Genomic DNA, 23,462 nt, shown 5'->3' with positions numbered 1-23,462 from the left:
TAGTTCACATAAAAGTTTAAATGTCTACTTTGCTAGACTTCCTAAAGACTTATGGAAGGACCACAACCCCTCCCTGAAAAACATCTCAAACCCCGAGGAATTCACTGAGCAACACATTGAAATGTCAGGCACATTTAAACACACAAATATAAGAATAATCTTGAGGATTCTTTCTTTTTATGCCTAACAAAGAAGTTTTCACTTATTTCTCTTCACTTAACCCAGCTTTTTCACTTATTGGTCTATATTTACAACATATCTGACACCATAATGCGCTAACAGAATGAAATTGACACTGCTTCCAAAGGTCTCCTTTTGGATTTGCATGGAAGGATTTCTTCAGATCAGACCTAACCGTTCAGGTTTCAGGCCAAGGCTCACTTAGTCATAAGATCTTACCATAGTATATCATAAAATAACATGACCTCCGTCAGGAATAATAATGGCTTCCACCATCTGTGCCAAGCAGTAAGCCAGGCAGGTACAGCTGTTCTTTTTTATTTTATAGAAGGAGATGGAGCTCAAAGAGGCTAAACAGCTTGTCCTAGGGACACAAAGCAGGGAAGTGGTAAATGGAGGTTCTGAGCCCAGATCTGCATGATTCCAAAACCAACACACTTTCCACAGGCAAAACTGCCTTGCACACTACAAAAAGAAAAGCAATCTAGTTCAGGGGCCAAAGCTCCTTTTAATGAAGGAGTCGGCAAGACTTGCATAGATGAATCAGTAAAGCAAGTCAAAACCACCTTCCCTTCTGTTATTTCCATAGACAAAAGTCTTTCTTCTTCCTTAAACATGCATTCTTCCTTCCCAAGTTGCTTTGCACATTAAAACAGTCTCAACGAACAGACAGGTTGATTTCAAGAACCTGGCTTAACTCTAAACTACTTTTTTTTAAACAACAGAGACACCTTTTGGCCAATGAATGAAGCTGCAAGGTTACAGGGGCGCTATGTTACCACTCCAGACACAGCACTTATGTGCCATTATGTATTTCTCTCTTCAGTGACTCCTCGGGGTCCTCTGAAGCTCTAAAGCCAACATGGCCTTGGCCACAAAGGAAAGTGCAATACGACCTCAGTACTCGTCGTCAATTTGTTCCGGAACTCGTGACGAGTGCTGAAACCAACCGGTACCGATAAATTTTTCCCACAAGAAATTTTTGTTTGTAGGACGCTGTCATGACTCATTCAAACTCTAGCAAGCGCAACGAGTCCCGAGCCAGCGCCGAGTGCTGGAACGATTTTTTCTCATCAAGTGCGACCCATACTGGGTCCGATGAGGCCTGAAGCGAGGGCACGGAGGCGTGACTGTCCCTCAGGGAAGAGGCACTACCTGAAGTGCAGCTCGATCTGAATGGACCCCTGGGCTGTGCTGCTGTTCTTGGAGGGCTGAAAGATGCAGCTGAAGACGTTCGTCGTGCCGGGGCTGGTCTTCCGCCCAGCGCAGCGGGTGTCAAAAGCCATCATGGAATGCGAAACCAAGTTAACAGACTTGGCTTGGTTGGAAAAGCTCTCATAGAGCAGTTTACATTTCTTGAAGTCAAATCTAAAAGGAAGAAAACAGACAAGATGCTAAACTCTTCCCTTTTACAAAATTATGCAAGTCCAAGAGAAAAGAACAAAATAATAAATATGCCGAAATTCGACAAAGGATAACAACTTTCATTCTGAGATCTTTCACTGACTTTAACAGATTCCTCGGAACGGACCTGGCGTCACTGTGCCCTGTATCTTACTTTCCACTTCCAAAGAGACGACCCTGTCCACAGGAATTTCATGAGGAGCAGCAATACCACGTGTGTGTGACAGTCTTGGTTCATCAGCATTCTCATTTCTCCCCTTAAGTCTAAGAAGGCTGTACACAGGGTGTGGCAAAAGTCGGTTCACAGTTGTTTAGATGGAAAATAATATAATTAATAAATAATAATACAAGAATAAATAATATAATTAATAAATAATAATACGATAATAAATAATACAAGAATAAAGTCGCATACCCACAACTATAACCCTAATTTTGCCCCACTCTGTGTATGTAACAAACCCCAAGGGATGTCAAGTGCCCCTTTAGTCCTTCATCTTGTCAACTCCTGGCCTGCCTGGAGGATTCTCTCCCCAGAGTTTGCTGCATTTTTATATAAGACCACTATAGCTTAATGGGAATTACAAGAACAAGTAATACCCTTCATTAAAGAGAAATAATGCAACTCACCCACAAACAGGAGATGCATTTAGGACTGCTTCTGATAACAGAGAAGCTGACATAAACAACTCATAATTACTCAGTAGCATCACAGCAATCTGAACAGAATTACTCCATGTTGGAAAAGGCAAGGGCATAGCCAGTCATCAAAAAAAAAAAAAAGCGACTAGCAAGGCAATCAGCGTTGAAGCCCAGCTTCACTATCCCATGTTCTCATCAGCTGGCTTACATACTGACCAGGTGATTTTTAAGGGGAAGACAGAGTAGAAGATGGAGTGCTTCTGTGGGGAAGTCCTGTTTTCAAATATCAAACCACTCTTCCAGCTATATAATCCTACACTAGTCAAAAACTATCTGCAAAACAGAAATAATAGCTGCACAATCTTACACGGCTGTTAAGAGATCTTAATGAAAGGTAACCAGGTGTGCCAATACACTGCATTCTTGAAGGTTCCATACCGCTAATCACAAATTCCTGGTCCAAGCAAGTAAGTGAAGCGCTAGGTAAGCACATGCCGTTCCTGAAGGTTTCCTAAGTTGCTCCTCAGCTTCCAGGGCTTGCAAATCAAAACGTGGGCCAAAACTTCCAATTTCTCAAAAGAAACTGAAACCCCAGCTGTTTATGTGGAAACCCCCAGTTTCAAACACTGGCCAGTGAAGGAGCCACCCGTGCCGCTTACCGAGAAGCCCTGGACCTCCCCCCTGCAGACACACGCAGCAGAAACCGCCCGTCCTGACCCGGTCGTGTGGGGGGGGGGGCCACGTTCCAGCCCCACGAGGTTTGCCAGGGCACTAGCTGCCACTCAGGACCCTCCAGAGCTCTTGTTTTTCCCGCTGGCGCATCCAGAACCTGTCTGCTCTGCCAGCCATGGTGACTGCAGTGACAGAGCAGCCAGAGACCCAAGCAGTACGAGCAGAAAAAACATCTGCGCTGTCCTGAGTCACTAGTGTCGTGGAGGGCCTGTCACCACAGCACAGCCTAAGCTATCTCGCCCTGTACAGCAATGAATCTGAACTTGGAAAAGCACTGTGCAGACCAACCAAAGGACACTCTGCAGACCACATTCCGAACCCCTGCTCTCTGCTAAAGCAAAACATGTGGATTGTGTGCACTAACGTTACTGCAATATCACTGTTACTGTAAAGAGAGTATAACTGGAGCCATACCTGGCTAGGGACCCAGCACCTTCTTTCCCTTTCGGATCTTTCAGCTCCAGGCTCACGTTCACCATGTCAATGAGGAAGCACGTGCACGTGTACACTTCTCCACTCAGCACAGTCTGGGAAAAGAAGAGGCCGGTCAACTCATGGTTGATGGCACCCATCTAAAAGTGGGGTTAATGTGGCAAGAAATCTCATTGGCTTTTTGTTCCATCTTCCTCCCCCTGGCGACCTGAGGAACATACGCACAGGCTGGCCATCAGCTGAGACAATGAGAGTTACGGAAGAGCGTGAGGTCTCACTCACGTGGATTCTCGGGTCTTGTAAATCGTAAGGCCGCATAAATTCCTCGATGGGCTCTCCGAGGTTGTTCTCCAATAAACCACGGATCAGCTTGTACTTGCACAGATCCAGGGAGCAGTGGACTGAGGACAGACTGCCGTGGATAGATATGTCTGGCACGGTGTGGCTTATCTCTCTGCGGAAGAAAAGAAATCACTAACTTAACACTGACATAGCTCACACCCAAATATACGAGCTACAAAGTACCCACCTACATCATCGACCAGGTAATTTCTAACTTCTGATGGAAAAATCTCATGTGGCTCCAAATGAAGCAAGTTACTATGACTGAGTGTCAAGCTTCAACCACAAAGAGCCTCTTTTCTCCCAAAATGCACATTTACAAAGTCCCCAAATCTAATGAGTCAATTAAGTAACATATTAAAAAGGAAAAAAACTCATGAGATTGAGAAATAAACATTATAGTTCGAACAGCGATGAAGAAAAGATGACAAGCTCTTCATTAACTCTCCAGATGTAGTGGTAACTGAGGAAATCGGCGTTTTACACAGAGCCCCGAGGGGACATCAGGGTAAAATCTGCAGCCGTGACTCGTCTCTGCCAAGAAGGGCAGGAGCGAAGTGGAAGAAGCCCAGGGTGGGGAGTAACGCACCTCACTCCCACACCGAAGACCTTCCACTCTGCCCCGCTAGGGGGGAAGTGGGCCTCCCGTGTCCTGCGGACACTACTCTCTGAGCATATAAAATAGAGGGTTAGGATTTCAAGTGGAAGAGGAACATAAAAAATCACTTTGTCTAGAGAGAAAAGCCTGTATGCAACAAAGGGAAAAACACCAGTGATGCAGGCGGCGGCGGCAAGCTGGACAGGATTAGCGGGCGCCCTCCTGGGCTCCTGCCTGTGTGCAGTGAGGAGCCGACAGGACGCCGGGCGTTCGGTGATCGCCTTCTCCCCGGGCTAACAGAGTACGGAGTACAATAATTTGCACATACACGCTGATGAAAGTGGGTGAAGTTTAGATAGGGAGAGCAGCAAAGCACTTTTTTTTTTTGGAGGCATTACTTGAAAAGAAAACAAAGTGTTCAATTTCTAAATAATGAAGCTCCTCTTAAGTCTGCTAAGCCAGTAAAACCAAATATAGCCCATGCCAACCATAACTGAACACCAGCCAGGGCGCACTTGAATAACAAGTAAGAATGAAATGCAAAAATCCCAGTGAGAGCAGCTAAACTGTATCATTAATCCAGACAGAAACGAAAAAGTGACATAAAAGGACTTGCCCAAACCCAAGGATTGCAAAGGGAGTGGCCAACCAGGGACTCAAATCACACTCTGTATGAGCAACGAGACTGCGTTTCCAAGTGCTACACTACTTTACAGCCGTTCCTCACCTGTCCCTGGAGTGGAGATGCACAGGTTGCTGCTCTACCCCAAACTAATGCCTCAAACTAAAAGCCGTCACGCACTGGAACCAGCAGCTTCCGGTGCGTGCACCCAGGCCGGTGGGCATGAACACCGCCAGAGGACCTCGTTAATGATGCACAGTGAGGGTCGGCCCTGACAGCGGCTTCCGGTGGACTCAGGTCAGCTCTGGGGATGTATATTTTCAAGACCTTTCCCAGCCAGGCACGGAACTAATGACAACTGAAACAATGTTCCAACCGACAGAAAGAAGCATTCTGTGTTTTGAGGCCAATTAAAAGGTAAATTAGAGTCAGTTCACTAGTGTTTATGGAGTGCTTTAAGACTGCTTAGTGGAATGAAAATGGCAAAACTGCATCTAAACAATTATTCTGATAAAGTGGACCTACAGGGTAAATAGCAATACCAGGCCCAGATGCTACTGTTTTTGTAACATATAACCCAAATGTCGCCTCTTCCAAAATACTGTCCCTGCCGTCACCACCTCCCTAACCACACCAAAACCCATGCTAAACTTATGTCCCTTCCTCCGTTTCCAAGGCATCTGTCGCGATCCTATTACACAGTTTATAACACTGACTCAGACACTAAATTAGAATCATCTACTTGCCTTCCTATACCGCTCAGCGAAATGTAAGTTCCGTAAGGGCAGAAGTGACTCCTTTCATCATAGCAGCCCTCACGTCCAGCACACATTTGTTACGTAGATGAAGAAATAAGTGAATACCTATTATCTTTCAGACTTGCCTAACGGCACTGATTTCTGACTTACCAGGATTCTATATATGACCAGCAGTTATTCAGATATAAAACACTCACTTGTCCAAATTCCTTTCCACCTGCAATTTCAGCCTGCAGGGCTCAGTCAACAGGCTTCCTCCAGTCTGTCGCACAAAATAGGAGGGGAAGATCAGATCGCCACTGCTGCCGTCTGAGGCCTGCGCATCCTCCCGTGGGTGTCTCTCTGCAGCGAAGATGTCCATGTCCTGTAGATCCACGACAATGCAGTCCAGCAGGCAGACGTGGTCTTCTACAGTCACCCAAGGAGAGAGAGAGGAGGAGGAAGATGGGACCCAGCAAAGGCTGGCCCTGTGCAAAACTAAAAGCCAAAGAAAGTTCATTCTGTCTGGAGAAAATGTTTAAACTGCCTGCTTCAGGAAACAAGGTGTCGAGAAGTCTCCACTCTGTCCCAAGACCTCCTTACACCACGCTCTGTGTGCTAGACACGCCCTGCCTGCTCACCTCCACATCAGGTGCAAATTGTGCCACACTCCCTCAGGGTCTCACCACTGTCCTGAGACACTGAGGCTGAAAGGTTTGTGATTAAACTGACTTAACAGGAATCTCCTGTAGAGATAACAGTTATCCAAAGGTCACAAAACCTCCCAGCAACAAAATTCTTTTTCAAACACACGTCATGTGTAACCATTTCCACCACCACTGATCTAACCTAAACCACCTCCATTCTTGCCCAGACCACCACCAACCCCCCTCCACTACACCAACAAATTCCCTTCTGGCCCTCACAAAACCGTTCTGCCCACAAAATGCCAGCATAACCCCTTAAAAAAAGGAAAGAAAGAAATGAGACCATAATATTCTCTTCCTTTACACACTTTAATGGCTATGTTTAATCCAAAATTCTTTCTGTAACTCTCCCCTGAGACCCTCTGAGACTCTGCATAAGCCCACTGCCTACTTTTCCAACCTCAGCTCAAGTCACTCCCCACCTCGCTCAGGAAGCCTCAGGCTCGCTGACCTACCTCTACTTCCTCCAAAGGCCAAGCTCTCTGCTGCCTGAACAGCCTCTGAACCATGGTGTCGCCTCCCCTCTCAATCTCAGCTGGGTCCTCTCTTTTCCTTCGTCCTCTCTGTTCTTCTGTCTTTCCTATAACATTTGTCTTAATCTCTCAATTTTCAGATGCTTGTTTAGTGTCTCTCCCATATTATTCACATATGGCAGCATGTTAATATGCAAGAGAAGAAAGTATAACACCTGGCTGTAAGCAGGCACTAAATCAATTAGTCCTTGGTTTTTACACCAATCACTATGTGAAAGAGAGAAAAGTAGAGCTGATCTGAGAGACGCAGGGAGGGCACAGGAATGAAGGGCTTCAGAGATTCCTTGGGGTTGTCAAGGAATCCCAGAGATCCACAGAAGTAAGAGAATCACTGCCTTAATCCAACCTTCCTATCACAATCCCCCTGGGAAGAAGCAACATAAAACTAGATGGCAGGAATTCCAGAAATAAAGAGTAAATCAGGAGGAGGGAAACTGTTAGAAAAGAGATCGTTCCCTAGTCCCGGTCACTTCTCACAGGTAAGGCTGGCCTCTGCACTCCCAGCACTGTCGTCCTGACAGCAGGGGACAGCGGTTACCGAGTGGTACTGTGGAGAGTGCACCCCAGCCAGGCTCCGTCCGTGAGACATACGTGGACTGACAGGCTTCAGAGTCCAGGTCCTGGAGTCAGGATGCCTGAGCTCACAGTCCAGCGCCACCACTTCTGTCTGCCTAACTGCGGGCAGGCTAAGTTCCTTAACCTCTCTTAGCTTCTGTCTCTTCGTCCATAAAATGAGGACAAAAATAAAACTCCATGGGGGTGTTATGAGGATGAAACACAGTAACTTAGTAAAGAATGTGCCAGTGTCCAGCTCGTGGGAACTGTCTGACAACTGCCATTGAGATGGTAATTAATTCTCTCATTCAATCATCAACCAGTCCCGTCAGCCCCAGGACTAGGTGGCACCCCTCTCCTCACACGTCCCTAACAGAAGACAGTCGGCAGTCTCCCTCAGCTAGTGCCCCCCACTCCCAGAGTCCAACCACAATGGACTAATTTCCACAGCTAATTATATTCTGCATCCCTCTCCAGCTCCTTGGAGCGGCACCCCCCTTATCCAATCCATCACCCACCAGGACACATTTGAAAATTAAAAGGCCAAAATCAGGCTCTCATCTGGAATGACCCATTCTTAAATTCTAGAGCAGGGCCCCAATAACTAGATGGTTCATGTCTTTTAAAAATTATTACTTAGAGTATTTCCATGGTTACCTAATTCACACTAATATTTTTTTAAGAGTTCCTTTTTAGTTTTTAGAATTAAATAGTGACTTGCGAGGACAGTGTCTGAACAGTGGATGTATCGAAGGATGCAGGAGTCATTCTAGTTATAATATCACCATCTGGTGGCACCTCTCTTGATCTATAAGAAAAAAATCCTAATAGACGATCCAAGTGTCTTTATTTACAAGATGTCTTGATAATTTAACCCACTTTAGAAGTCACCCAATGCTAGCTCTACATCCGAACTTTCTTAAACGTACTAAGGCAACCCCAAAATTCGATGACCACTGAAGACCTGCCACCACTCCGTCAGCACCTGCTGGTACGGCACGCATCGCCCCTCCCTGCAGGTTCCCGCAACCGGCTCATGAACTTCCCCACCTTCACACGGCCCCTTTACCTGGACTGCCGGACGCCTGGCCAACAGAGGGTGTGGTTTGCTGCCCTTGCCGCTTGGTCGAGGTGCTGGGCACAAACTCACTCTTCAGGCTGCCTGGACTCGTTCCAACAGGCGGCACCATGAAGAGCCCCTCTGAACGGGGGCCCTTCGGGTCCTCCATGCTCGTCGCCCTCTTCACACTGTGCTTCGGGGTGCCCCCTGGGGGAGCTGAAGGCGCGGACTCCTGGGAAGAAACAACATAAAACTAGATGGCAGGAATGGGGGTGGGATCTTTAGGGCCCTGGAAGTGCCATCCCAGTCCCCGAGTTCTTCACAGACTCCGTAACACCTGGCACTTCCCATGACAACCAGATCCCATGAACAGAAAGGTAACAGGATCGTGACATTCATGCCACACGTAATTATTTGCAGAGACGTTACATATAATTCAGTATCTGTTGAAAACTGTTGCAATTTTGCGGGAAGATACTATCTTCTGTCTTAAGAGCGTACGTTACACTCTTAAGAGCAAGCATTATTGCCAGTGGTTTAATCTATGTAAAATGCAGCAAAAGCAAATCTCTCGGCCATACGATATATGGTCGCTTTACGGGAGGGGAGGGGCTTATTGTTCTAAAAAAACGTATCTAATGGCCATTATGGTTCCAATGGAATGAAGCTACGGTAACGTGTTTGCACTTTCTGGAAGTCTCCCCTCATGGGTGTACGTTTCTCATCTCTCCCAGAACTGTGTAAATGAAGACAAAATGGAAAACACGGGCAGTTGGTCATACCTAATAGGTTTCTGTCCAAGAACATAGAGATTAAGAGCTAATCCAGAGTAAAATAAATCTACAATTCTACTGGAAACTACATGCTGCCCTCACACTCGGTGCCTTCAGTTCATTGCCAACAGGCGTGAACCCTCCTCACCCCTGTGATCCAGCTGACTTTGGAGCTCGCCCTGACTTCTCCGCCCAGGCCCCGGAGCCAGGCACCCGTCCCGCCCCTGCATCGCCAGTGCGTGCTCGGCTACCCACCCTCCAGAGCAGGCTGGAGCAGGGAGGACGGCCTTCCCTCCAGCACTGCCTTGTATGTTTATTCCTCGTGGCATTTGAGAAGATGATGGCAGTGTTCTCCTTCACGGGTATCTTGGGTAGTAATTACATGTAACAGTGAAAGAAACCAGTTCTTACTTTCCGAAAAATTTTTTGCAAGGCAAATTACTAGGTAAATGCTACTATTGAAGCATTTCAACATTAAAAACTGTCCCTCTTGCTTAGTTTATTTAAACTCTAGAGAGTATTTGTTGCTCTTTCATTTGATTCATCTCTATATCCTCTCTATAGTTAGTTTAAATAAATCAATGGCTTGAGGAGATTAACTCAAAGCTTTTGAAAGGTTGACTTAGAAATTATGGTTTAAGCACAAGCTACGATTGAGAAAAATGAAAGGAAAAGCGTATGTAAAAATTCAAACCTGCTCTCATTAAGACATGGATTTATGTAAAACCATTCTAAACACACAAGAGTCACGAGGCTCAAAGGCAAACAACCCCTCTGCAGGCTTTGACTTCAGGGTTACTTCCTGTTGTGCACCCACTGGATGCATACTAGACAAACCTCCCAGTGCAAATGTACTCAAGGGCAAACGTGAATGCAGAGGCCTGCATCACCGGAGCTTGGCATACGTGTGGAGAGGCAGCTTCACAGATGCATTTATGGGATTGCAAAGACCAACAGGCGGCTCACTCCAAGCAGCCCTTATGGAATTCTACAGAACAACCACTGGCACACAACAAGATGCCTTTCTGGGACTTAAGGAAATAAATTAGATCACCAAGAAAGCACTACCTAGAGCTGGAAGGAAGGAAGGAAGGAAGGAAATGGGGGAGGAGAGAAAGAGAGGGAAGGAAGGGAAGGAAGGTGGGGGAGGGAGGGAGGAAGGGATTGCTTTTCATGGTCCTTAAGAACTTCTCTATAGAAGAGGAAAGTGAGTCAGTCTCTCTCTCTCTCTCTCTCTCTCTCTCTCTCTCTCTCACACACACACACACACACACACATACAGATAAGCAGACTTCCCAAGTAATGAGATATTTTTAAAGATTAGGGTTTTTTTATTTTCTTTTTTAAGCATATGAGTGTGAATTGACTGCTGAATCCCATAAGGTTTTTCAGAATAACCAGGAAGCAAAAACACATATTGTACCTTGAAGAAAAAGAGATCCTTGTATGCACTGCCACTTAAAATCAAATCCTCAAAAACAAATACAGGGAAATTTTTTCATTAAAATGTTACAAACCATATACAGTTATTTGGCTTACTTAACAAAACAGAAACCTTTTCGCAAAAAGTCCTTGAGATATTTTGGCAATTCTTTGTTAGACTAACTTCAGTGTCAGCTCATGAGCCCATATATAGATGAATCTAATGGAGAAAATCAGTCCTTTACCTTTTTAGGAAGGGTAGAGAGAGAAACGGTTTTATTGAATTTGATCACCCACTCCAGCTCTAACTGAGCTTTTCCTAAAAAAGGTAGGTCTCAAAACAAAGATTTACAACAAAACAAATACGTCCTGACAAACACACTACAAACTCAGAAGATGGTGCCCAAGGAGGACCCTTGGGCCCTGATGGCAGCAGGGCTGGAACACAGACGCAGTGCCCCGAGGTGACAATGGGGACGGTGTCCATGTGCAAACGCCAGTTCTGATACCTTTAGCTAGTATCTAGCCATGCTCATTATAAACACCTCATGTTAGGGAAAAAGTGAGTAAGAAAGTTTAGAAGCAGTTACCAATCTTTCTTTTTATGAATGGATCTTTCTTTTAGGTTCTTTAAGTCAGCAAACAGCAAAATACTAACCTTTCAACTATGAAAACCGATTTTCTTCATTAGGGCCAAGGTTACTAGTTCCCTACCAGGCCTACCATGAAAAGACCAATGGTGGCAGATTTCAATTTTACTGTCTTAAAAAATACACACAAGCCCTGACCGGTGTGGCTTAGTTGGTCGGATGTCATCCCGCAAAGCAAAAGGTTCCTGATTCGATGCCTGCTTGGGGCACATGCCTGGGTTGCGGGTTTGGTCCCTGGTCAGGGTGCGTACAAGAGGCAACCTATTGATGTTTCTCTCTCATATTGGTGTTTCTCTCCCTCTCTCCCTGCCTTCTCCTCTTTCTAAAAATGAATGAATAAATAAAAATTTTTTTAAATCTTTTTTAGAAGTCCATATAAGTGGAAGCCTGTGTCCCCATCAAGGCAGCCCCTGGCAGTAGGGCCTGCTGTTCCCGCAGGGCAGGAGGGCTTCTGGCAGCGAGGTAGGGAACTAGGCCTCCGACGTCAGCTCTGCCTGTGGTGTGTCCGTGAAGCCGGCGTGAACACCAGTGACGCTCCTCCATCCGCATCACTCAGCACTCGCCCTGCTCTGACCACTAAATCTGGTTCATCGGAGTCGGTGGCGCTAAGTAAGATGACACAGGGATGGCATGACCTCTAGTCCTTTGTCCAAACAGCCTCATGCTGGGTCCTGAGCCCCAGGTCACACCCGTGGACGTGGCTCCTATGACTGCCACTGTCCTGTCTTCACTCTTCTCCTCACTCTACACATGCCCGCCCACTGAATCGGATGCTTTCGGTTCTAGATGTTTAGGTTAGGAACAGGGCCTAAATGGGTGAGTCAGAACTAAAAGAAATGAAAAATACAGACAGCAGTCTGGAAATCTTAACATTATTTGAGTCGAGGCATTACCCATAGATACCATCTTCCTGTTCCTTTCTGCACTGAGGCGAGCCCTGGCAAAGCCCTGGTAAGGACTATCAGCCTGCTCACTCTCTTTCATCTTCTTTCTTATCTGTACCGAGAGAGGCAAACAGAAACTGCTCAAATTTATAGCTTTTCTGTAATAATCTTTGGAGTTCTGCCACCTAAGTTATTTTCACAAACTCACTGCCCCACCCTCTGGAAAATTCAAAGAGCTAACGCTGTTCAGGAAGGGCCAGTAAGACGTAGCAGGGACGGCCTTTGTCAGCGCATTTTCCCCACGTCAACCTACCCCTAACACCAGGAGGTGAAATCCAATCACGGGGAAGTGGGTGGAGAAAGGGGCCAAACAACCGAAGTCTGGGGTCCACACGCCCTCCTTACTAGCGTCAATCCAAAAGAAACGGCTTAACCTTTTAAGTCTCATTTCTTTCTCTGGAAAATGGCATTAATAACAATAGACACCTCTTTGGTTACTAATGAGAACAAAACGAACAAATTATGCAAAGAGCTTAGGCTGATGTATAATAAGCATCTTACTGCTATTATTGTCAGTCATAAGACCTTGCAATCAAATTTCAGGTGCGCCTGCCTTCAAAGGCTCTCTCTCCCTCTGTTACTAGCTGTTAGACTAAAAATGAGTGCAAGTACCTGGGAACTTCAGTAAGTGCTTTTCTGACCAGCTAAAATGAGTTTGTACTGAATAAGCAGACAGACTAGCAAGGTTCCGTCAAAATACTCACAGAGAACAAGGCGCCTCTAGTTCCAACAATGTTAGTCTCCCCAGTGCAAATATGGGTGGGAGGGGGCTATCAGACCACCTCCAAGTCCTCTCAGCACCCTGTCTGTGACTCACTGGGTGTTCCCATTTTTATCGTTTATTCGCAACGAGTCCCAATTTTCCCAAATGTAAAATGAAAACAGCAGCGACCTTCATGCCGATTACCTCCAAACACTGGTGTAAGAAATAAATAAAAGCTAACGTAGTCTTAAACTGCGCAGCAGTATTTACCAAGACTTTACTTTTTAAGACATTTTTAAATGGCTTCAGATAAACCTTGGGCCAAATCAGGCCCATGGAAAAAAGCCACATAATACAAAAAGTTTATTATAATGAGGTCAAACAGTAAGGAAAGCATTATAAAGATGGAAGCTTGGTTCTGTTGGTTTGCTAAAATAACTTGCTACATACAGTTGGTAAGTAGTTACAATTTCCACTATCTCTGTTAAAAGGGTAATTAAAATGTCAAAAACAATTCTTTAAGCCACATACACTAACAGCAGTTAGGCATCATCTCATGGCAACACGTGAATTTTTCGGTTGGTGTCCGATGCTAATTGAACTGACAAGGGAATGGGTACTAACTGCTCACCTTATCTTGTAAGGAAAAGGTCCCAGGAAAACCAGCAAAGAGAAACTTGTTCTTGACTTTCAATTTCCCCAGATTTGCTACAATCAGATTATTTGATCTGGAACTTTCTGGAATAAGAAGAACAGGAGCACCAGCCTCGATGTCCAGGAGAACCCGTGAATAGCGCTGGGCTTGATCTCTCACCTAAAAAAGGAAAGAAAATTGACTCAGAGGCTCAATTAATTCCCTAAATTTACAACCAAATAAACTGAGGTTTCCAAAAATTTCCATAAATTTAAAAACACCTAAATCTAAACACCTAAGTTTGAAACACCTAAAATCACACAAACACCTAAAGTCACACAGAGGATATGCCATGACCACCACAGAGTTAAATTAGGAATCAGTAACAAAAAAGACAATGGCAAACCCCAAGCACTTGAAAATTAGACTACACACCTCTAAATAACCCAGGGTCAAAGAAGAAATCACAAGGAAAATGGAAAAATATTCTGACCTTACCGATAAAGAAAACATAGCAGCGCGAAATTCATGCGATGTACTTAAAACAGCAGAGAAAAATGTTTGGCAGTAAATGCTTATTTTATATTAAAAAATAAAGTTTTAAAATCAATGATCAAGGCTTCCATCTTAAGAAGCTATAAAAAGGAAAAGCAAGATAAACCTAAGAAGAGGGAAGAACAAAATAAAGAACAGAAACTACTTATTTAGAAAACAGATAAACAATAGGAAAAAATCAATTAAACTTTTATAGAACACCATACCAACAACCACAGAATATACATTTGTTAGGTTCTAACCGTAGTACAGGCTTCAACACCTTGGTTATTTGAAAAGACTGGTGAAAATGATAAACTTCTACCTATACTAATCAAGAAAAAAGACAGGAAATAAAAATCACCACTATCAGGAAGGAGCGAGGGACAATGCTCCTGAACTTACGAATAGTAAAACGATAAGGGAACCTACGAACAATTTCATGCCAACAAACTGACTATGTATATGAAGTGGACAGACTCCTTTAAAAAGATCTACAGCTGACATTATATTTAATGGTGAAAGACAGTGTTTTCCCCCTAAGACAGCGATTTTCAACTGGTGCGCCACAAGAATTTTCAAAACATGTAATATCTAATGATTTAGTCAGGGGCAGTGACCTCTTGTCCCTTAGATTATCAAATAAAAAAATTACAACAACCAACGTGACAATAGCCATCCTGTGTCAATCAATCAACATTATACCTGTTTTTTGTCACAGCAGCAAAGCACGTATTTTTTGGCGTGCCACCGAACTTTTCTAATTAGTCCTCGTGCGCCCTGAGATGAAAGGGCTGAAGGCCTGAGGTGAGAGCGAGGCAGCCACAGCCGCTCTCCCCACTTCCCTTCAACACCGAGATGGAGCCTAGTCCACACAACACGGACGCTCTTGTTCTCAGACCACAGACTCACCCTGTAGAAAACCCTGAAGGATCTGAAGGAACCAGAACACGGACCTTCGTCAAGACTGCAGGATACGAGGCCAACATGTCAATACATAAGAGTCAATTATGCTTCTTACACTTTCAATAAGCAACTGGATATTGAAAATTTTAAAAATTTCATGTCATTTATAATAGCATCCAACATTGGAAATACCTAGAGATAAATTTAACAATACATGTGTAAGTAAGGCCAGTACACCCAAAACTACAAAATATTGCTGAGAGAACCCGAAGACCTAATTAATGGAGAGCTACACCGTACTCAAAGGTCCAAAGGCACAATATTGCTAAGATGTCAATTCTCAATCAAAATCCTCGGTGACGTTATTGTGGAAATAGACAAGCTGATTCTAAAATTCATAAGGAAAAACAAAGGACCTAAAGTAGCCAAAACAACTTTGAGAACGAAGAACAAGGTTGGAGAGCTTATACTACCAAATTTCAAGACATACCACAAAGCAACAGTAATCAAGACTAGGTAGGACTGGCAGACAACTAAACAAAAATCAGTGGCAACAAAACAGAGAATGAAGAAATACACACATACATGGCCAACTGCTTCTCAACAGAAGCACCAAGAAATTCAACTGGAAAAGAATAGTCTGGATTTGTATATGGGAAAAAAAAATTCAGCCCTTACTTCACAAAACATACAAAAGTCAACTCAAAATGGAAGAGATCTAAACTCATAAAACTTCTAAAAGAGGAAAATTTTCGCCACCTTGTGGTAGGCAAAGATTACTTGGATGAAACACAAACAGCACTGAACCATAAGAGAAAAACATGACTTCATCAAAATAAAAGCCACTTTTCAAACAACAGTGTTAAGAAAACTATTTTAAAAATTAGATGAGCCACTGCCTAACCCTACAGACCTCATCAGATCTCAAAGCAGATTATCTTTGTTCAGGTTTCCATCTTCCCACTGCAACAGGAGCTGCCGTGAGGGTGATGACCACGCCTGTCTGTTCTCCCCCTGTTCCGAGCCCAAAGTGAGTGTGGCACCTTGCTCTGCTCTACGCACTCACTACACAACTGCAGAACTGAACAAGCAGGGCTGGCGTAAGGGTCAAACGAGATACACACGTGAAAGCACTCTGAAAACTCCAAAGCATCATTAATGCAAACAGTTATTACCCAAATGCAGTACAGCACACTTATTTTTGTTATCTCCACTTTCCTTCTACATCAGAGTCAACAGAAGAACGGCAAGAAAAATAACCCTCCGCTGGTTGCACAGCTTATAGTAGCAACACCCAGTCTCCAGATTCTCGCCTTGAATGTCTCGGCTCCACCAAAAGTCTGTACTCTGGTTCCGCGGTCAATAAGGAAGTGTAATGTAAAAGACACTAAATAAAGTGGAAGAGACAGGGTAACTACAGTATACTTCTAGGGTAAAAAAAAAAGAAAACAACTTATATTTGGCCCCATCAAACTAGGTACATGATGTTCTTCTAATTTCAAACATTAACATTAAAAAGAAACATGAAGTCCCACCAGATCATTATTTACAGACATTAGAAAATGTAGGAATATAAGTCCAGCTGCAAGCCAAAGGTAGACAATACTACCTATCACCAGTACAATATTAGGAGAAAGGGATTTAAATTTCAAACAAAATAGCCTCTTAATCTTAACAGCAAAGAACAGTAGGTTTTTAGCTCTCTCTGCAGGTCTAATTCAAACAGCAATACTAAAAATCCTTGAGAAAATCAGCTTTTTTTCAAAGCTCACACACTTAAACACCATTCGAAACAAAAACATTCCTTTTCCTTCTGCCTGTCTGATATGATTTGATAATGCAAAGTTTAAAAAGTGAACCTGTTTAACTCCTGCTTTCCCCAGGAAGTTAAACCCTGTTGGCCAGTGACGCGCAGTGTCTCATTTCCTAACCTGAATGGCTCCTCACAGCACTTACTACTACTACGGTTTAAACCACACACGTGAAGAACTGTTTTAAATGTACAGGATTCTAACAGACAACAGTTAGCAAAGTTGAGCGGCAAGTTACAATGTCCATGGCTTTATAAGACTCAGCCCTGTAAAATAATACCACATAAGTATTCAATACCATTTGCAGGATTAAATCCTGTAACTCAAAATTATTCAGAAATAAACTATGGAAACAGAGATATTCATGGAAGCATTATTCATAAGAATGAAAAACTGGAAGCAATTCAAATGTTCAAAAAAATAAGGAAATGGCTAAGTGAACTAGCCTGATGGATTATACGGTTATTAAATAGAGTCGCTATGAAAGTGAAAAGCAAGATGGAGAAAGATTAGGAAAAAGGGTTATGAAACGCTGGATCCCCAAAGTGTTTGCATGAAGTTAACAGGTTTTGTACTTCACTACATGAACCATACGCTTCTCCTCAATTTAAAAGGTTTTTCTAAAATGCACATGCAGACCACAAATATAATACCATTTTACACTGAATAACTGGCCCAAGGTGAAAAAGGGCGGCAAAACATGAACGACAAGGAGCTCCTGCACGCTGCCGATGGCAGCCTGTAATGGAGTTGGCCGTTTCCGAAAACGACCTGGCATCATCTTACCCAGAGAAGCGCGTCTCCACAGCCCAGCAACTCCACTCCTAAGTGTCTCTGCACACTATCACACGCGTACGGTAGGAGACACTGTACACAACCCCGACGTTCAACACGGAAACGGGTGACCCGTGTGTGTTACACACAGTGGCATCTAGCCGTGAAGATAATGCAATTACACTAACAACCTGAAAGAATCTTAACACACTAAGTGACCGAGAAAAGCAGGTCGCAGAACACTGACTGCATTTTAATAGCATTTTATAAAGATCAAAGCAAGAAAAATAAAAGATATTGCATAGGATCTTTTTTTTAATTTCAGAGGGACTAGTAGACCCCCAAATCAGGACAGTCATTGACTGAGGGGCTGACAGGGGAATGGGAAGGGCAGGAACAGGCGCCGCAGGCTTAGCAATGTTTTAGTTTTTATTTTGATGGGTTCATGGGTGTTCCTTTTATTATCATACCTTGTAACCTGTACAGATATTCTTTTCTATGTGTCAAATGCCAATTTTTTTTTAAGTTTCTAAAGAGAGAAAAAAGGTTATATATTCCATGATTATAATCAATGGAAACACATATAGGGGAAAAATGAAAATTACTTAAAACATACCTATGGTGCTCTGAGATTAGTAAGACTGATTCTTTTTTCAGATTCCCTACAATTTGATTATGATATACATATAATATATATATATTTTTTAATACATTATCTGGAAGGCAGGAAACCAGTAACACTGCTTGCAGGAGAGAAAGTGGGTGGTTGAGGGAAAGTAATGGAGAAGGAGACCTTTTTCCAAATGTTCTTTTTTACTTTGATTCTGTACCAAATCAATATGTAACATAATCAAAAAATTTTAATTTAAACTAAAAAATTTTTTAACATTCCCATTATAAAGACAGTGTCTGTATCTTAAGTTATCATCTTTTAACTAACAGTTTAAAAATAAGTAAAAACAAAGTTTTACAGAGAACTACGGGTCCGCAGAATGTGTGCGGGGACCCGACGGGCTGCTGCCGCACACCCACAGGCACGCGGCCAGGACGGGTTAGGTGTTAGGCAAATGCATCATCTGTTGGACACTGTGCAACCAACCACCCTGAGGTAGTTCCCGCTCAGTGTTAAATCACGTGACATTCCTTTCAGTGACATCTCATCTTTGTGAAGCTGGGTCTGAAGCAGTTGCTGTGACAAAAAGCAAGCAGCATGAGGACGTAAGTGCAGGCCAGCAAACGAGGGCTGTGATGTGCAATCTGACGCCACGTTTGAGAAGCCGACGGTGCCCGACAGCACACGCATCCCACGCGCTGTGGTTATTGAGAGTGAAACAAAAACACTACCTTTCACTTCTGTGTTAGTGTTTTTCAAACAACCACTAAGTTGTTAGGACATATGTACTTATTAAATGTTTAGTCTTAATTCCTTCTAAGTGGAAAGTCGTTAGACGTTTCTTCTGGCCTAGGACGTGCTGCGGAAAAACTTCCAAGACATTAAGGGAGCAATGAGAGAGGAAGTTTGGGAACTTCTAATTCTATTTGAAAAACCTCTCTTTATATATGTTCTTTGGGACAATTTTCCAATAGAAAAATCCCCACTAAAGCCCTAGGAGGGCCACAGTCTTACGTGTTATCCATAATTTCATTTATCGTTTTTAGAGAACGTTCAAGCCAAACTTTAAAGGTAGTAAGAACATGATATAATGAAAAAGAAATTCAAGCTCTCAGGTTACAGCAAGATTTCTATAGGTAACCAGCTACGTGGAGGGCGTTAGTAAGCATAAAATTACCTCTACTGTTTTTAGTGAAATTTTCCAGATTTATCTCTAGAGGCTTAAAATGCCCACTGATCAGTCAAACTGGAAGGACCACTTGGAGAAAGGAGACCACCTACCGTCTGCCCCTCAATCGCGGCCCGCTGGCGCCCCAGGACGTCCTGCAGCTGAGTGAAGTGCTGGATGAAGGCCACCACCTCCGTCTGGAAGCGCTGGGTGTGCACGTACTGCACGGAGGCCATCTGCAGGCTCACGCGGACGTCGTGTTCCCGCCGCAGCAGGGGGTCGGGCCTGCCATACCTACAGACAAAGAGTGTGTGACTCGGACACAAGGCAATATGTGAGGACAACTTGGGTCGATTTAGGGGTTTCCTAGGGAGCGGCTTCAACTTTTAAAATGGAAATCCACAATCAAGTTTTACAAAGCAAATACCAGTAACTACCCCCGTTCACCGTGTGTTGAGAATGTGAAAATAAAAGTCTGGTGTGACAGACAGCCAGGGTGATACGCTGGGGGCGGCTCCAGGCACTAAACTCACTCTGGATTCCAGAACTCACTCAGAAGCCACCTGCGGCTCAGACTGTTCACCTGGGCCTGTGAGGAAAAGTGACTCCTCCTGCTCACTCCATCGTAACAAGGGCTGCGACAATATGGACTTGAAGGATAATAAAAATAAGGCCATGAAACAATGAAGAAAACTGGGCAACCAAACCAACGTTTCTGGGGAAAACTGTCTTCTGGTGGCAGAAAGAAGCGTTCTTTTAACTTCAAGTGAAGTGTAAGCCCAAGAGGCTTAGCATCTACATTCCGAGATAAATTAGAAAGCTTTACAAATGATTTTGAATTTAACGGAGTGTGGTGCCATAATAATAAGTTATTTTATAAGACATAGTCACTAGGGAAGGGAACTCACATTTGCTAAGCACCTATTTTGTGCCAGACAGAGTTTTAAAGAGTTTTACATTAATTATCTCATTTCTCATAGGACCACACCTATGGGTAGGTCATTGCAGAAACAAATCGGTCTAAGTCTTCAGTACATGATGACATGCTCCCCCTGGAAACGAAACAAAAAGTCCCAGCTACCTTTAGGAAAAGGGTTTCTCAGTTCCCTAGCCCAGAATATCTGGGGGCAGAGATAGATATTATATTTTCTAATGGCTCCCCAAAAGGTTGAAAAACCACCATTTTAAACTTTCTGCTTTCCAAGAAAACCAGTTTTTAGTAACCACGTAGATCTAAAGATGCCTTCTAAATCCTAAAACTGAAAAGATTCAATACAGATTATGCAGGGGGGAAAAAAAGCCCCGTCTGAAACATTTCAGAATGTTTATAGCTTGGTGGAAACTGGTCTACCTTAGCCTCTCAGCATTTAAATTAAAACGCCGATGCATGGAGGCGAAGTGAGTCACCTGTGGTCACAGAAGTCAGCGGGGGCGGCGTGAGCCCAGGACTTTTAGTAATCAGGGTTATTTCAATCACCCCATCTGTTTAGGAAACCCAAGCAGCCCACTTCGACACAGCTCCATCTCAGTATAAGTCAGGACTCCTCACCGTATCAATTTTATGTGAGAAGGTTCAACTTTTTGAAACTTTTCTTCATTGTTTAGTCAAAACACTCTGACATGGCAGGCAACCCTGACAAAATGGCAAGGGAGGGACGGCCCGTGTTCTTACTTGAAAGCCTGGAAGATGAGCGCCTCCTCCCCACTGGTGGTGAACCGCTCCCTGTAGAGCTCCCCATGGGCCGTGAGGTCGCTGAGAGACAGGCTCCCGAGGCTTCCCTGCAGCGCCAGGTCACCCTCTAGGGGGTGAAAATCAGGCACGTTAGTACCCTTCTTTGTCACGCGCCTTAACAACGCCTGACACGAAAACGGATCTGCGCACGCCCCAGACCTGTCGCTATTTAATCAAACTGCATGTCAAAAGCAAGTTTTCCTGTTCCGACCCGCCCAGAATAAACATGTCATGCGACTTTTCGAGTAGTCTCAGTGCAGAAATCCACAGGGGCTGAAACGACACAGCAACGTCACACTTGAACATTTGCAAGAGGAAAGAACTCAAACTAAATGCATAGACAATTTGAAAAAAAAAACACTTAAAACTATAGAAACATGAAACATTCTGAGGTCAGACCCCGAATTAGAATTAGGGAAATGTCATACGGTCTATTAACTGTACTATGGATAAAAGACTCCGAGCTGTGTCAGGTAGTCCTGCAACCTTAGTGGGTTTTGGTGAGATTTAATAAAAAAACATTAATGAGACCGATGCTAGAGACAGATTTGAAACTACTCCATTATCACAGGATGAAGCCCCGGGGAAGGCGGGCAGAACAGAGAAGGGATGTGGAAACGCACACACCTGAGATGTGCACCTACAGTAAATCATTCCTAATGTGGGGTGCGCGTTAAAAGGAAATACGCTAAACCGTTGCTTCTGTAAAACAAATTTTATGATCGCAATTAGCATCATAAAACAATGACCAGTTCAGCTCCCAATGCATTGAAGATACACACTTAGTTTTTATTCTTAATGTCCTCTCACAAAAACACCCCAGCTCCTCCAAAATGAAAGACCTATCTCTCCTAGGAAGCCTTCAGAGATTAATATACCCCAAGGAAAAAACTTCAATTTCAGTTCATTCCTTCCCCAAAAGACATTCTTATTTTTAACGACAGAGTCAACACTTGAACTTTGTGATTGTCCGTGTTTCATTACCTGGGATGAGGGCGGGATGGGGCGGGCAGGACGGGGAGGAGAGGGATAGGCCAGAAACCTGCATTTTAACAGGCTGACCAGACTAGTCTGACGCATAAGCCAGCGTTTGAGAATGGCCGTCATAAACCACGGCCACAACCGAGCCAGTCATCCCACACCTTCCTCGGCACGTGGGGACATAGGGATTTGTGAGCAAGATGTGCAAATTCTTACCAGATTTTGCAAGTTCGACTTTCCCCACTTACCAATCATCTCCAGGTGTGCCACTAATTTGGACACATTGGCCTTAGCAAGCTCACTGGTGGTCTTATTCAGCACGAGAGAGAGAGAATGAACCTAGGCACACAGAAGACAAGGGAAGGCACATGTTACTGGGGGAGAAGGGTACCCATCCTTCAGGCAAACAGCAGAACCAAATCTAGGAGGAAGCGGGAAGGCTTGGGAACGTTGACGGTAAAGCCTTTGTCGATGCCAACTTCATTTTTGCTTGCTGTACCTGGGCAGACCCTATTGTGAAGAGAGAGCTGACGAGACGGGAACTCAACTGGGCAAACAAAAACCCCGGTGCTGCGGTGTCTTCTCCGTGGCTGCCTTGTCTATGCTGTTAGTGACATATTTCACATTATAAAACATCTTTCTCATTTTTGCATTTGTCTTAAATATTGCACTGTTCTCACCACTCACAGATTCATTAAGTAAAGCCTCACACTAAGAAATTTGTCCAAACAGGGCTCACTCTCTGCGCGCGCGCGCTCTCTCTCTCTCTCTCTCTCTCTCTCTCTCTCTCTCTCTCTCTCTCTCTCTCTCTCTAGCACTCTGCCCCTTTTCCCCCTCTTCTTTCCTCAAGGTGTGCACCTTTACTCTCTCTGTCTCCCCTAAGCTCCAAGGGCCCTTCTTTTGCCTCTGGAACTTGTTTCCTGGCCCATGCTGCCCATCCGGCTCACTTTTTCTACCTCTGTGACTTTCTAAATAAACTTTGGCTTGTATTTGAAAAAAAAAAAAAAGAAATTTGTCAAACCAAAATGATAAGTATGACTTAGAATCCTGTTTAATGTCTTTGGACAAATAGAAATATTTAATAGAAGCCCCTGCTGTCCAATTGGGACTTTGCCTAGAAACCACAATCAACAATTTTCTTTCCAAGGGACAACCGGAAACAGAAGCAAGCCAAAACCCTGTCTTGAAGACAGCATCCTTGGTAACAAACAAGCCCTGTACTGTGCTAGTGACATTGGAAATGCTCAGAGGACTTCTATGTCCAGGATGTGCT

At 44.0% G+C, this 23,462-nt stretch overlaps 1 protein-coding gene across 8 annotated transcripts in view; it reads right to left on the bottom strand.

Annotated features, from left to right (window-relative positions):
* VPS13D (vacuolar protein sorting 13 homolog D) overlaps window positions 1–23,462 on the bottom strand; it is a 229,060-nt gene that overhangs the window by 166,150 nt on the left and 39,448 nt on the right. For all 8 annotated transcript variants that reach the window (XM_053920028.1, XM_071220837.1, XM_053920032.1 and 5 more), the window contains 9 exons: window positions 22,438–22,528; window positions 21,149–21,275; window positions 19,590–19,770; window positions 13,668–13,850; window positions 8,554–8,776; window positions 5,908–6,118; window positions 3,673–3,844; window positions 3,373–3,485; window positions 1,336–1,548 (listed from right to left, as the gene is read on the bottom strand). In XM_053920028.1, the coding sequence (XP_053776003.1) occupies window positions 1,336–1,548; window positions 3,373–3,485; window positions 3,673–3,844; window positions 5,908–6,118; window positions 8,554–8,776; window positions 13,668–13,850; window positions 19,590–19,770; window positions 21,149–21,275; window positions 22,438–22,528 (1,514 nt within the window). The remainder of the gene's footprint in view (window positions 1–1,335; window positions 1,549–3,372; window positions 3,486–3,672; window positions 3,845–5,907; window positions 6,119–8,553; window positions 8,777–13,667; window positions 13,851–19,589; window positions 19,771–21,148; window positions 21,276–22,437; window positions 22,529–23,462) is intronic.

The sequence above is a fragment of the Desmodus rotundus genome, chromosome 3 (assembly GCF_022682495.2).
Source record: "Desmodus rotundus isolate HL8 chromosome 3, HLdesRot8A.1, whole genome shotgun sequence".
NCBI lineage: Eukaryota > Metazoa > Chordata > Mammalia > Chiroptera > Phyllostomidae > Desmodus > Desmodus rotundus.
This window is presented reverse-complemented; position numbering and strand designations above follow the sequence as displayed.